Below are 15,257 nucleotides of genomic sequence, written 5' to 3' on the forward strand. Positions count from 1 at the left end.
GTGTAAATAAGAGAAAGTGTCCTGCTTTTCCATTCTTAAAAAAGAATCAAGAAAGTGTCATTTTCACTTCAAAAAATATTCTGTGTGAAAAAATACGCCATTTGCTTTGCAAAGCCAAGCACTTAAATATTAGTTAATACCTGCACGACCTTAATTCACCCACTTGTGTATATGCATTACAACACAGCCTTTGCTTGCTGATCAAGTACTATTTTCCCATACTCAAGTACCATGTCCCATACTCAGTGCAAAGGACACATGATACATAGGATAACAATGAGGATGTTGTAATAAATGAGACCATTTTAATATGGTCAACTTAAAATATTAAACCACAATTTTGGCAGGTGACCAATCTGTACATTCCTAATTTTGCGGGTGCCCACCAGGAGACCCTAGGGGCCGTTTTGCGGAACTGCTGAGTACTCACAGCTGATGTTTTGCAAAATGCTGATGGCTTAGCCAGTAAGCTCTTGTGGTCTCAAGACATTAATGATGCTAAGAGCCAAGAGTTCCCAAGCTCCACTTCTGCACCTGCTGTTCGTTCACTGTGTGGCTAAGGGGAAAATCTCTTTTCCTTTCAACAGCAAGGAAAATAACCACTCTCTCTTGCCTCATCAGGAGAATAAATTCTCTATCATCTGTGAAGCAACTAGAGCAGCGAACATCTTCTGAGCACCACAAGGCAATGAATAATGATGTATTGCCTGCAGGGCTTCATGACAGGCAATAAACAAATAAAACAGGCACACACGTAGCAGTACCAAAATAATAACAACCCACTGCTTCACTCCCTGAGTGCCGTACAGCCGGTTCCCTGAATGAGGCAGCCTTATGAAAATGCAGTATGTGATCATAATAGTCAGGACTGCAACCCAGCGCAGATGGCACGGTGCCCTGAATCCCAACATTTCCTAACCTTCAAGTGCTTGTTTTTGCAATATGAATAAAATGGTATTTCATGTAATCCCATCTCTCGTAGGTGAGGCAACTTTCCCTTCCATCCGTCCAGCCTGGATTTGAACTGGCACGTAGAAGCAAATATTTCTTCTTAGCATTAGGGTCATCTGAACAACAAAAAGCATTTTTGTGAGCAAGTATTTCAGTAAAACCACAGGAGAAGTAAGGTTTGTGTTGCGGAGTATTTTCATGTTAGACAGTTTACAGTATGGCCAGAAACAATCCAGTACTCTTTAACGTCAGTGCTTTCTCAGAAGTGCAATATGTGTCATAGTGTAGCATTTTGAGCATTACCCAGCTGGCAGGGGTATCCCAGTATGGTCATTTTGGTTACTACTTGAGCCACACAGGACTGGGACAGATGTCAAGCAATGTAAACAGCTGCTTGTAATCAAACATATCAGGTGAAGGGAAATGCTTGGTATTTCTTTTGAATCAGCAACAGGCAAGTGCTGAAGAGTCACTGAAGTCCTACCCAGACATACCCTCCCACAGGAGTGAGCRTGTCCCTGGCCTGTTACCACTCTGCTCCAGCCTCCAGTGCTCCCTGAACACCCCTGTCAGAGTGTTGTCCTGGCCCTGTGCTGCTGAAGCCCTCCCTGCCATGTTGAGATGGCAGCTCTGCCTTTGTCAGGCTTCTGTGGTTCTGAAGAGCTCCAAAAATCCTTTCTGAATCAGTGTTCGCAAAACTAGAGGAAGGGCAGGAGGTTGGAGWAACTCATGAAGATACCAAAGCTCTGAGTGCACCTTGCTAACATGTGGCATTCACTTTGCTGGAAGCAAAGGTAAAGCTATGATATAGTATAAAAATTACATAAGAGAGCTTCCCTCCTCCTCTTTGCAAACAGCCTCTTTGCTCAGGATTTACCATGAATTCCTCCAAATGGACAACATACATTGACAGAGACTGCACTGATGTCTGACAGGGAGACAACTCCCTCAAGCCCTTCATTCATGTGGAATGATTTCCTGCAAATGTTGCTTGCCCACGGCAGTTAGAGGAAGATCCAGTCCCCCAAAACATGCCTAAGAGCTCGGAAGAAAAATGGTCTGAGGTTCTGGAAAGGCACCCCTTTCTCCTCACAGCTAGAAATATCCCCTACTTTGTGACAAGTCCATCTGTGCCTTTAAGGGAGACRCTGTCCTTCTTGTAAATTGTTTAATAGCACTCTGGACAGCAGCTGCTCCAGCTCTTTTCAAAATGAGCTCTTAATTTTTCTCTCAATCCTTCAGTGGCAGAAGAGGAACCGATGGCAGACCAATGCTGTATTCTGCTACCTACCATTCAAATCAGGGACGCACTGGAACCAGCACATTCAGTCTACCTGACAATCCAAATTGCAGGCCTGGGACCTGATTCGGTAATGACCCAGTTAGACTGCCAGCTCCAAACATCCCCTCTCCCTAGACCAGGAGATTTTATATGACTCTCTTAATTAGAATGAGATGCAATAGAGTAATAAGCTGGGCAGGCAGCAGAGGAAGCAGAGGAAAATGCCCTGCTTGATATGTATGTGCGCACGTGTCTCCTCGTGTGTATATGTGCACACAAACATATGCACAGACTAACACACATATGTATTTCCCTGCCTGAAGCAAAATCCATAGGAGGCTTCACATCAGCTCATTCAGGACCTTCTCCTCCCCCTTTTCTCCTAGGCAGAGCAATACTGGAAAAGGCTGTTAAGTCTTTCCATACTGTCTTCACTCCCATCCCTTTTGGTGCACCTTCCTCCCAGAAGTTCAGAAATCACAGACTCAGTTTACAGGGATTCTGGAAACAACTCAGGATTTATTTTTGGCCCCACTTGTGATACAGTTCGTGGCCTGTGATCATGTCCGTGAGCTTTATGTGTGAAGATGTACATGCAACACACACACAAAGAACTCATCCTTAAGCCTGTTTACTGAATTTCAGATCAGTCACCCCATCCAATTTTGGTCCCTGTTCACTTCTCCATTTTAAGTTTTTCCTACTAAGGAGGGCAGCTGAGACCAAAATGCTACCCAGCAAAGCCGCCACTGGTCAGATGAGTGGCACCTGGTGTGTTGGACCCATTCCTCTTTGCTGTGGAGGGGACAGGAGCCAGGGTCACCAGGAACTGCCGAGTACATAGTTATCACCGCACCAAGCACTTAGCCTCAAAGCTGCACTTGAGCTGYCCGTGCTGTAGCTAAAGATGCTGATGCCATTCACAACTAGAAGTTGCTTCCAGCTCCCCATATTTAAACTGGACTAGAACCAGTACCATCAGCCTCCGCGGCAGAATTGTCATTCAGCCTTATCAGGAAAATTGCTGCCCTTCAGCCTCATGCAACTGGGATTTCTCTGCTGCACTGAGTCGCAGCCAGTGCTGTCTCTGCCTGCCAATGTCCTCCCTGAGGAAGCCACTTCCTTGGGGGCAGCCCCACTGAAAGATCTCACATAGCCCAGGAGATATAYAGACAAGCGAGCCTCTACTTACTGTTCTCAGGCTAGGGTGGACCCTCCTCTGAGCCAGCTCTTCCAGCGAATCCTGTGCAATTCCCAAAGCAAATCCTGCAGAAACTCCCTCCGTTGCCCGAYGAGTTCTTGCTGGACTCCTGTTGGCACAAGCCCTTGTCTCCTTGCGGGCTAGCCAGCTGGTAGACCCACACAGCAGGCAGAGAAGCAGCACAGTTAGATGGCAGGGTGGGAAAGGGACTGTAATCCTCTGTAAATAATAAATAGGGGGAGAGAGAGAGAGGCGGGAGAGGGAGCGACTGAGCGCAGTGAAGTGACAGCTGGGGGTACATATGCGGTGGCAGCAGCACACGCACAGGAATGCGCACATACACTGCAAAGGAATCACCCTGCCGAGCAGGTAGGATCTGCTCTGAAACACCCGGCGGAAGGAGCTCAGAAGATTTTGATTTCTCTCAACCCATACTGGCAAAAGAGCAGTTGCCTGCTTCGCCGTCTCTGTGGCGCGCGTACTCCCTCCTCCCCCCCTTGCTTCCTTCCCTCTCCCGGTGAATGATATAAAGGGCTCAAGGAGGGGTGCGGAGGCACCGGAGTGGGGGGAGCTCCCCGCGGCCCCTTGCCAGGCAGATTGGACCAAGCTGTTAGGCACAGGTTATGAGAGGAATGGCTGAGCCGAAGTGCCTCCTCCCCTCCCGCCCTCCCCTCGCTGGCATGGCTGATCACAATAAACCTGGGAAGAAAGGCATGCGAAGGGGAAGGGAACAAGCCGCTGGGTCTGCCGGATTTGTATAGGGATGAGGCTGGCGGATGTGGGTAAGGGGAGGCAGCAGGGAGACACCATGGGGCCTGYGACCCAGACACTCTGCTTCCCATCGGTGCCCTGGCAGTGGAGAGGGGCATATGGCACTGTGAGTTACAAGGAGCGTAACGAAGAAATGCCCACAACGGGCTGCACGAAGGGTGCCTTCACAGGCACAGCAAGCTATTGTAGCACTTCAGCGCTCAACAGAGCATGTCCTGGCATTCGCTTACTTGGTAATTCAGGGAAAACTTGAAGAATGTGGGGAGGGAGTGGGGAGTAGCTGCGAGGAGAAGAATGGGCAAAAGAGGAGCTTTTACACGTGTGATTCACTCCACTGGAGTGGGTGAGTGGCGGGGAGAGTGTGGTCAGCCACTATGTCCACCACAAATATTGCTTGCAGTTATATCCACATAATGGCGGAGGCATCCCCTGCCCTATGTGAGATAACCTGTCGGTGTGGTGAGGTCCCAAATCCAACCCACCGCTTCCCTCTGGTTTCTCCCAGGGCTTCTTCCGCCTGCCTTTCAAAATCAAATGTCTCACTTGCCTTTGTCCTGCATGTTGATTATCCCAGTAGGTAAAGTTTGCAAGAATTATTGTTTTTCACTGATTGATTTTAAGTGCCTCTTCTCTGAGCTCCAGTACTATTGGCAGTCTGCCTTTGTTTTGGGCTTTTTTTATTTTTAATTTGTCTTGAAGTTACTTTTTATGTTAAATTTTTAGTGGACTTTTCTTAGACTGAAAGGAGCAGTTCATTTTGGCTTGATTGGTAAAATGGGAATATTTTAGTTACAAGAAATACGAAATGAAGTTTGATGGAAAGGCAGGGCTTTGCTGCTGCTTCCTTTGGAGTCATGGTTTTTATTTAAACTCACACCAACCACTGTGAAAACAGGTTTTGAATGACAAGGTACATCTTGATAAGCAGTCTACGGAATGTAATCTTATGACTCTTTGTTATGCCTTTTTGTGGCATGGCAGGCCAGAGAATTAAATCTTGAGGAAAGCTCCTTATGAAAACAGCATATGGATAATCAAGGAGACAAGGTAGGGAAGGCAGACAGAAAGAGAGCCAAGCAGAGGATGAGCTAATGAGGCAGGCATGCTGCACAGAGGCATGAACAGGTGGAGGGGAAAGCTATTATCTGTGTGCCGAACGACAGCCGATGAGTCCTGAGAAAGCCAGCTGCAGTAATGCAGCAGGTCCCGCTTCGGTATGCAGGGCAGACAGGGTACCTGCCGGCAGGAAGTTGTGCATGGGTCTGGGTAGCTTATCAACATGGTGAAGCAACATCTAAATACGCAAGGTGTGCAGCATTGTTTGTCTTCATATTTTGTACTATCACTGGGAAACCACAGTTGCTCAGGTTAGCTGTACATTAGTTGCAATAAAGCTGTTAGCCTTGGTCTCTCCAAGGGCTTTMTGGTTGTTACTGTGGCACGCACCARGACCACTCAGAATTTCATGGACCTTGGATCTTTCTGTTCCTGCAGTGTGCTCTTTGCCACCAGAGCAAAAAGGCTCATTAACTATCGGTTATACTTGGAACAAGCAGAGAGGGTTTTATTCTAGTTTTCTTTCTCTCATCTGAGCTGTGGAATCATCCTTTACTGAAATAGAGATGTTGCTTTCCACCTTTCTCCCTATCCTCACTGGATGTCTAAAGGCACCAAGACATCTGTCCGTTACCAGTACTGGGAGGTTGTTCCTGGCTCCYTTGCATCACTTGAGCGCATAGAAGATTCTCCTAATTTTTACCAGGAGCCRCCAAGCCCCTGAGTGGCAAGAAGCAGTGCTGCCAGGCAGGAGCATGGAGCAGTTTCTCTATTGTGGTCCCCCTTGGTGGAAGCCATCCCCACCACTGTCTGGACAGACAAACCTGAGTGAAAGTCCAACTAGCCCCTAACTTTGCTTCCAGTGACCTCTTCAGACTGCACAACAATGTGAGGAGAGAATGGCAGACACTGCAGCTCCACAGRGGATAGCTAGGGATGTCTACTAGACACCAAGCAAAGAGATTGCTGTGAAGGAAGGACTGGTGTAGAGRTCAGTAAGCACAGGCCCTATGGAAAGGCTAGGATTCGGAAAGATTGCGTGCGAAGGACAAAGCTTGCTGACAGATGGCTAGACATGGCTGTGGGCATTACAGAAAACAGAAGAAGAKAGCTAGGAGAGCGTGCTTCCTGTCCGTGCTACAGGACACCAGTGCAAGCCCCCAGCTACTTTCTGCTCTCATGTTGCAGGCAACTCTCTCTGAATTCAGAAGATACCACTCATATTTGAGGGGGAAGGGGGAGGCAAAGATTCCTGACCAGGAGCTAAGGTCCCTTTGAGGAATGATTTCTGGATAGATGTTCCTCTTAGCAAAAACATGAGCTGCTCAGTAAGTCTCTTCATTACAAGGTTAGTTTTCTAGATACCAACTTCTCTTCACATCTTACAAAATCTGTGTGTCCCAGGTAACGCTCATACCTATCAATGCAATCTGCTGTGAGAAGGAGAAAAGTTCTTGCCTGAGATAGTTTTAAAGAATAACAAGGAAATTATTCAAAGCTACACASCAAATCAGATCTTCTGCACCTCAGTGGACTCAGCAGCAGTGGCTCTATTTGCTGTCTGGCAAAGATTGGTCTAAAGGGACACCAGGCTAAACAGGACCTGCCATAAACCCACTGATGTTGATGACTTCACTAGGGCTGAAGTAGATATGGATGAATCTTGAGCGAACATTGTATCTTGTCTGGTTTGTGCTCTTTGAGGCCTAGGGACATGGCACCTGCACAAAATAATCCCTTGACCCCACATAAAGGCAGTCAGATTGATTCTGCAACAGGGAGAGCTGGATAAGAAACATGCCTGTGAATGGGATTTTGTAAGATAAACCAGCAATGGGAATGTGACAAGAAGGACACTGACACTGGTATAAAAGGCAGAGCTGATGTAACATGGCTGTGATTCCAGCTGATGTCAGGTTTTCTGTATTTGCTGCAAGAAAATATAGCATACTGTGATTCTCATTCTTAACCAACTGAATTAGAACATCAGATCAGACTTAAAAGCATCCACATAGTATATAATGTGATTCAGATTTTAAGGATCCTAAGTGAGATTCTGTTCCCCTCGTGCAGCTCCTGCTAATTCAGAGAAAATCTATAGAAAGCAGAAACAGGTATCTGATACTGATGGTTTTGAAGAGCTGCTCAGGTCTCCCTCTATATACTTTCTTTTCTCCCTCATTTTACTTTATATTCTATTTCAGTGTCTTGCTTGAGGTTTCCTGTTTTCCTCTGTCACAGTGCTAGGATGTGCACATTGGGTTATTATGTGCACTCGTAGGCAACCTACCTGGGGGATAGCTGTGTTACTCTGTCAGGGAGGCCCTGCACATTTTTTTCTAACGTAGAGTTAGGCCTCACTTCAGGGACGTGATGCTGGGAATGGAAGAGAGATTAAGCCAAGAAGTTAAGATGGACTTCATTAAAAGACACACATACACTTCTACTTGGAGCAATGTGGAATAGGCTGGCAGTTAGCTAAGCAGTTCTGATCTACACTCGTCCATCAAGTGGCATTARTATTTCTCTGCTTTCACAGTGGCTTAATGGCTGTCTAAGTCACTGTGGTCTCCCCTTGAGGCAGGTGGGCATTTGAATCTCTTCTTTATACTGGCCTACTTTTTTCTGGTTGAGACTCTGTAGTGTAGGTGATGAGCCTGGAGTGATCATAAAAGTCCATTCCGGTCTGACAAATCTATAGCAGACAAAGATGAAAGTTCACGCTCACTCATTGTTTTTTTTTTTTTTTTAATCTGTTTGTATCTCTGTCGTGGTTAGTGGGTGGGAGGTGTCAGTACTTCAGTACAGCAGTCAACGTCTCCTTTTCGCCTCCTTGTTAAACCTCTGACTCTCACTTGACAGTCTGACTCAGTGCTTATCCGTCAGTGCTTATCATTTACACTTGCAGGCAGGTTGCAATTGCAATTCCATCCCATTACTTTGGGCAAATATATACCCTTCCTTTCCTAACTTATGCTTGTCTTCCTTTCTCTCTCTTTTATTTCCCATAGCGGTGGGTGTGCAAATTAAGCTGGAGTTACTCCAACGCAAGTTTTGGATGACCATGCAACAGGTAGGAGCAATCCTGCAGAGAGACRGTTTAATGTTCTTCGTCAGCTAGGCTGACGCTAGGTTACATCATGTACGATCACCTTTTGATACAGACTTTAGTGAAATTTATATTAAAAGATTTATGGAGTAGATTAGTTTGAAGACACACATTTCTCTAATCCTTTGATGGCACTAATGCCGGGTGAGCCATGAATCTGTTCCGCAAATGCTGTGTTGACGGTGTCRGCATCCTGACCTGGCATTAGCTCTACTGCATATGACACATTTAATTGTGGAAGTATGCTTGTGCTCATTCAGCCTTTCAGAAACCTCATGGAAGTCTGCAATTCTGGGCACGTGGAAAACAAAATCTACTGCCGTCTTTTATCATCTTGATAATGGTAACAAAATGCTAGTAGCTTGCCAAAATAAAAATGATTTGCTCTAGGGATAAGCTTTCAGTGTTGTGCTAATTTTGGACACTCTTGCTGGACCAAGAGAAGTAGCATAATTAAAACAGTCCTCTRGTCTGAGAGACAGGAAAAGTGAAATACTTTTCTGTTATTGTTCAGGGCCTTTCCCCCCAGATTTTGCTTTTGGGGCAGTACACAAGGGAGAAGAGACTGGTAGGACTAAAGTAACCCACAACAGAAATGGATCTGTGCTGTAAAAAAGAGAGAAATATCAAAAGGTGACTCTGTGGTGATGCAAGAGCAGAAAGTTAATCACCGTGACAGAGAACAGGTGAAGAATGGAAAAATCCACAATTGTCTGTGGTGGCAGGAGGAGGCATCTTAGCAGATCTGAGATAGGGGGACCTAATATAAGCCTAACCTGAGCTAAAAAGACTTCTGCAAAGCATGTGAGCACATCCTGGAGTGTTGGCAGAGAGTTCAATTTTAAAAATCTCCTGAGGGCTGTAGCCAGGCAGTTCTCACACAGGCACACACACACTCTCATTTCAAGTGTTAAGTGAAACCRAGAAGGTTTATTAAAGAAGCTAAAAGGAGGCCTGTTCACCAAGTGTCTGTGTGCCATGGTCCTCATAAGTGCCTATAGGAAGAAAGCCTTTGCGTGGTTTCCCAGGACATGACTGCAGTTGTCAGGGCAATGACTAACAGATTTTGTTTTCTCTCCCCCATGTCAATGCATGCTGTGCTGCTCTGGATATCCACACTGTGCCTCCTGCCTCCCAGCCCAATGACAGTGATGTAAGTAGACAAAAGCACTGGATGGGGAGGTATCCCAGCGTGCCTCGCCGCGTCTCTGCTTCATAATTGTGCAGTTTGTGTGCCAGTGTAATATAGGCACTGTCCCTTGTCTGTAATCACTGGAGACAGTCCAGGCCTGTCTCAGGCTGTATTTGCCTTCGCAGTAATTAAGTGTCTTTGGCAAAGCTGAAAGTGCTCTGGGTTGCAGCATTTCAGAAACCTGACCAGGATCAGGAGAAAGCTGTGAGGTAGGTTGGTCTCTGAGGAGGGAGCTGTAAAGATAAGGCAGTAGATGTAGTGATCTCAAGGCAACCACTAAGCTCAGGTTCAGCTATGCCCCCCTCAAGGGCTCTCTGCAAGTTGTCTGTGCTTTCCAAACAGGCTTCTCATCTCACTCCCATTGCTGCAAACACAGCCTAGCACTAGGGAGTACTACTGGAATTTTTCCAGGTCTGGGCCTCAGCAACAAAGAGGAGAATCAATCCTTACACTRTTTAGAAAGACACTGTGAGACCTGGGACCTTCGTGAGGGAAATGACCATCCCTGGTTCATGTGGGTTTCTCTTCTGACTTCTGAGCTCTGGGGTCTGTATTTGTTAGCCCCCAGGGCAATAAGGGTCATTATGGCCATGTTTCTCAACTAACCAAAGGAAGAAACCCATCAGAGATAAAGGATAGGGCCACTGCTTTTACTGTCTATGTCAAGGGAGACAAAACAACCCGATCAGGGTGAGACTATGCTTGCAACTTTGCATCATGAYGCTGGGCCAAGGAGGGTCTTTAAACCATTATTCACAGGGCTTCAAAGAGCCAGTCGGAGTTGGAGTGTAAGGATGGGGTATTGCAAAGCCACAGGGCTTGAAACAAACTCAAGCATCACTGAGCCTCCTTAGAAACTGAGCAGAGGGACAGAAACCTGAAAATACTGCTTTAGTCCTGCAAATCTTCCTGAAAGTAATGGTTTTGTTGTGGTTTGAAATGACAGTTTCACCTCTTGTGTTGAGACTCATCCCGAAAGGGAGCTGGGATTTGTATATAAGAGTTTTGCAGTAATAAAGGGCAGCTGACTGAGAGCAAACAGGCTACACTACACGTCAGCATCCTTCCCTGACCCTAGAAAACCTCTGGCAGGAAGGGGACCCCATGTACAGAAATGGCAACACCATGTCAGCTTTCTTTACTCAGCTCCTAGTGAAAATAGCATTAAAAAATAACACAAAGAGACAGATACATGCAACCACCACAAACTCAGAACAATTATGAAATCAATAAGCACCTGAAGGGTTTTGTTACTCACCACTTAACCCCTCCTGTCCCCATTCAGTTCAGTGTTGTGAAACGCATGTCAGCTCTGGTACACATAAATCCTAAATGAAACAAATGGACGGTGCCTCGGGCTACATAAGCACCATTCACATCCTATTTTATCATTAGTTGTCTAGTGAATAAAGAAACCAACAGCAACAACAACAACAAAAAACCCTGCCTGAGAATAATCCTGAACTAAAATACCATACATGTATTTAGTCCAGATTTTAGGATACTGAAACACGTGCTGTTTTCTCCATAATGCACAATAACCTTTGTTATCACAGCCAGAGAGCTTGATGCTGCCCCCTTCCTTTATAAGTGCCATCCCTCCTGGAAGTGCGTAGGGAGCTGCTTAAAGCAACTCACAGAGGCTGGTATAGRCTCAGAGCCCTTAGCAACATTATTCAGGGAGGACTCATGGTGTGGGGAATATACAGAGCCACTAACTTGTTTACTTGGTGAGTGTTGTCTGTGCACGCTATAGGCTTGTCTTGTTCAAAAGGCCAAGTAACTTAAACAGCTTAATGGGATGCTGATACAGAGACCTTTTGCTAGCCCTGCCAAGATGGAGATCATAAGATGAGATCATGCTATGATTTAATTCCTGCTTTTCTTTTTCAGTGCAGTGCCTTCGATGGTGCCTGTCCACTAAGCTGTCAGGATGATGTAAGTTGCCTAGATTTCTTCTCTGTGCCTGTGATAGGAATGATTACCTGCTCTGCAGAGGCTTTTGWATCCCCCAAAATCAAGTATTGCTCAACATCTTCTCACAAGAGGCTGGGCAACTGGAGCAAGATGTCATGCCAGTTGACACAAACCTGCAGTTTAGGTCTTCACCTAGGACCAGCATCAGCTGTGAAAGATAGCTGAGCTCATCCAGGGGGATGAAAATTCCAGCCAGTGCCTCCAAGGAGACTCCATCTTTTCTAAGTCTGTCCCAGTGGGGTCCAGACCTGCTGAAGAGAGTGGCTGCCAGCATGACAAACATGCTGGACACTCTGTTTGCTTTTATGCCACTGCTCCAATATTGATCTCAGGCATGTTCAAGACAGGTATCCTCTGCCTGGAGGGTGAAGTCATCAGAGAATTTTCATCTAATATTCCTGTAGGATCTTCTTTGCATCCTAATTTTTCCCACTGACTCACTGTGAGACCCAAAGATTTTTATCTAAATTCTGTGCCTCCATTTCCTGAGCTGCAAAATAAAAATGATAAGACCAGCACCACTGGTCTTAAAGAGTGATAAGGAGAGAGTTATTTCACTGGTGCTTGTAAAACTCTGAAATCTGAAGATGGAAAGTATTAAATATCTTATTATTAAAGTGGAGTTGTCTCCAAATACCGTATCGCTTCCTACAGCATATATTATCTGCATAAGTATGGTTCAGTGTATGCTAGGCCTGCAGGCAACTATGCCAAGAGAAAATCTCTATCACAAACAGCTCACAGACAAAATATCTCAAAATAGAGGCAGAGAGGGAAAAGTGAATTATCTAAGGCCTGCTGTAATGAGTGGTGGAGGTAGACATGGAAATGCTGAGGATGAAGCCATTTCTATAAGCATATGTCCACAGTGCTTCGCCCACCACACAGCAGTACATAACAAAACCATGGCAAACCCATCTTTAATGTTTCTTCTCTTTCATCTCTGCAGATTCTGAATTGCTTCCTCATTGATAATAATGGCTTTATACTCATTTCCAAAAGACCTGCAGAGGTAAGAGAGCATAAGAGAAGGAGAGTGTGCTTGTCATGTTCCTATGTAACACACCAGAACTATTTAAAACAAATGAGTTAAATTCTGTACCAAGGGTGGCCACAGTGTGATTAAATTCAACTGTGTTGTGAGGGAAGGCCTCCAGGCATAGTGATAGCATGTTCTTGGTAAGTAAGAAGCTTGCAATGATAAAGAAGGAACTAGCCAAAGTGTCTTTTTTTATAGAAAGTGAGGAAATTAGAATCCTTACCCTTGCTACAGATGCTACTGAATGATCTAAGAGAGTCCCAGAAGATGGGCGCTCCTTGAAACTGGAAGGAAAGGCAGCAGCACATTTGAGAGCCTCTTAAAAAAAAAAAAAAAAAAAAAAAAAAAAGCGTTCTTAAGGAAAAGAAGATGAAGGGATACTAAGAGCAAAATGCCAAAGGCAAAAATGAAAAAAGAAAATCATTTAAGTAAATTACAAGGAGGACTTGCTGGACTCATGGAGGTAACAAAGTAAGGAGAAAAACTCAGAACATTAATAAGAATATAGCAGCAAAAGTTGATTCCTTTTCTCCTGCTGCCAGTGCCTCTGCAACCAGTTTCAGAGAGCTCAAGCAGAGCAATTTGTGATGTGATACCTGTTCACCTTGGGCAAAGTCAACAGAACTAGCCACTACGTGGTTTAGCTACACCTTTCTGACCTCTGGTAAACTTACTACAGAGCTGCTTGTTTCAAAATAAATAAATGCCGTGGATACGGATGTCAAAAAGTGGCATRCTGGAACAGACTCATGAACTACAAAGCAATAAGTTACTAGCAAGAGCTAGCTTACAGAAGAAATGGAAAATGAAGCATTTTCATTACTAACAGTGATGTGGAATTTAATTAAAATTGCCATAGTACTGAAGTTACAAATATATACATTTCCAAGAGGCGGTAGATCTGGTCCCAGAAAGTACTTTTTTGAGATGTGACAAACAAGTTGAAATGGTACTTTAAAACAGAATTATAAAACACCCAATTGATGTGATTGGGACAAACAGCACAGCTTCTGTAAAGGAAGAAAATCTATGTTATCAACTACAGTTGTTTGAGAGTTTCAGCAGAATAGCAAATAAGGGAGAATGAATGATCTAATGTATTTCAGTTTTTCTAAAAGCCTWTAACAGAGTCCCTCATAAGCAGTTGTTAAAGAAGTTCTGGCGAAGGAACGAAACATGAAGTACTGTCATTGATCTCAAGGTAGCTGAGACAGAAAAGAAAAAAAGAAGAGGAATAAAACAGGATTTTTAGAATGGAAAACATCAGCAGTATGTGTTCCATAKTTTCTGGACTTTTGTTGGCTAGCATATTCATTAATCTGCTGGCAAACGGGAAAGGTGGCAATGAATTCTGCAGACACTACACAATAATTTCAGAGGTGCCAAATGAGAATTGTTAAGGCAGCCAAAGCAAAGTGAATCAGCAACGCAGTAGCACCCAGAGGTGGTACTGACAGGTAAAAAATAGTGCATATTGCAAGGAATAACCAACCTGTTTTCCATCAGAAAAGTGACCTATCTGGCACAATGGATATTTCAGTAAAATTACCTGTTGTTCTTCCAAGAAAAGCAAACAAAGCTTGAAAAATAAAAGAGGAAAATGCATTAGCGTTGTAATGGCTCCCTTCTCTGGGAGGCCAGGTCCTACTGTATGTTCCGTATAGGTTGGTCTTTTTAGTCTTAGGAGTCACCATTTCCTCTTCTGACCACCTTAGCATTTTCAAAGGTGCTTTACTATGTGCTGTTGCATGTGTTCACAGATGAAGGCAGCTACATTCCTTGGGCACCACATTTATTGCCCTTTCTCAGTGCTGTCATCCTAGGTTCTGTCGCTGTGTTTTTCTACATCTTATGGAAAATGCTTTGGGTTTTTTTTTATTTTCTGAAAAATTGGTCTCTGAAAGATCTGACTAGCAAAAACTTAGCATTACGGTAGATTTGGGTAAATTATAAACATTACCCACATGCCTCTGAGATCAGGCTTTTTGGCAGGCACCAATACTGTCAGCTTCTCCAGCTGTTACCTCCCCTGACCTTRGAAAGCTCGCCACTACTTTTCTTCCCAGATGATTTCTTTATCTTGTTCCGGTTGATGCTTCTATTTCCCAGTGACACCACAGGTGTCCACACTTTAGACCCCGTATGGAATTCAAGATTGCAGCTACCCAGCCGGGAAAGCACATAGGCAGCAGCAGCATTAAATCAATAGCTGGGGTTTCGTAGCCTTCGTCGCTAAATGCTGTTATGTGGGAGCCCCTGCCTTGTAACCTCGTACAGCAAGARTGGCTCAGGTAGCCGGGTCAGTGTTTATGCCTAGCAGAAGGGAGAAAGGCTTTCTGCCTGTCCTACTCGTTCTGCGAAGCCGGCCAGAATGGGAGGGAGCGCGTCAGATCCGGAGCGAGCGGGAGTGTGCGGGCGATCCCGGTGACTCACGCCGAGTGGAGCGCCTCGGGAGGAAGTGCTCCTCGCAGGCCATCTGCCTGGCTGAGCGGCACAAACTGTTACAGCTCCGGCGTGAGCGGGGCCGTGGACGTTTCCCTTGCATTTGCCCAAGAAAGGCAGCCAAGGAACCTGCTTCACGTCGAAAACAAACAGAACCTGCCAACAGGGCGCTGCTTCCTGGGGCACCACTCAAGCTAAAAATAGAGGAGAGGTGCCAAAGTGCATGTGTTCTTACGG

The 15,257-nt window shown here is 45.2% G+C and overlaps 1 protein-coding gene across 1 annotated transcript in view; it reads left to right on the top strand.

The window, feature by feature from the left end:
• CACNA2D4 (calcium voltage-gated channel auxiliary subunit alpha2delta 4) overlaps positions 1–15,257 on the top strand; it is a 115,582-nt gene that overhangs the window by 86,175 nt on the left and 14,150 nt on the right. Inside the window, exons 25-28 of the mRNA XM_085324011.1 lie at positions 8,273–8,334; positions 9,509–9,523; positions 11,456–11,500; positions 12,489–12,551. Coding sequence (XP_085180137.1) covers positions 8,273–8,334; positions 9,509–9,523; positions 11,456–11,500; positions 12,489–12,551 — 185 coding nt within the window. The remainder of the gene's footprint in view (positions 1–8,272; positions 8,335–9,508; positions 9,524–11,455; positions 11,501–12,488; positions 12,552–15,257) is intronic.

This window comes from Rhea americana, unplaced genomic scaffold (assembly GCF_003343005.1).
Source record: "Rhea americana isolate MKP2758 unplaced genomic scaffold, rheAme1 scaffold_9, whole genome shotgun sequence".
Classification (NCBI taxonomy): Eukaryota; Metazoa; Chordata; class Aves; order Rheiformes; family Rheidae; genus Rhea; species Rhea americana.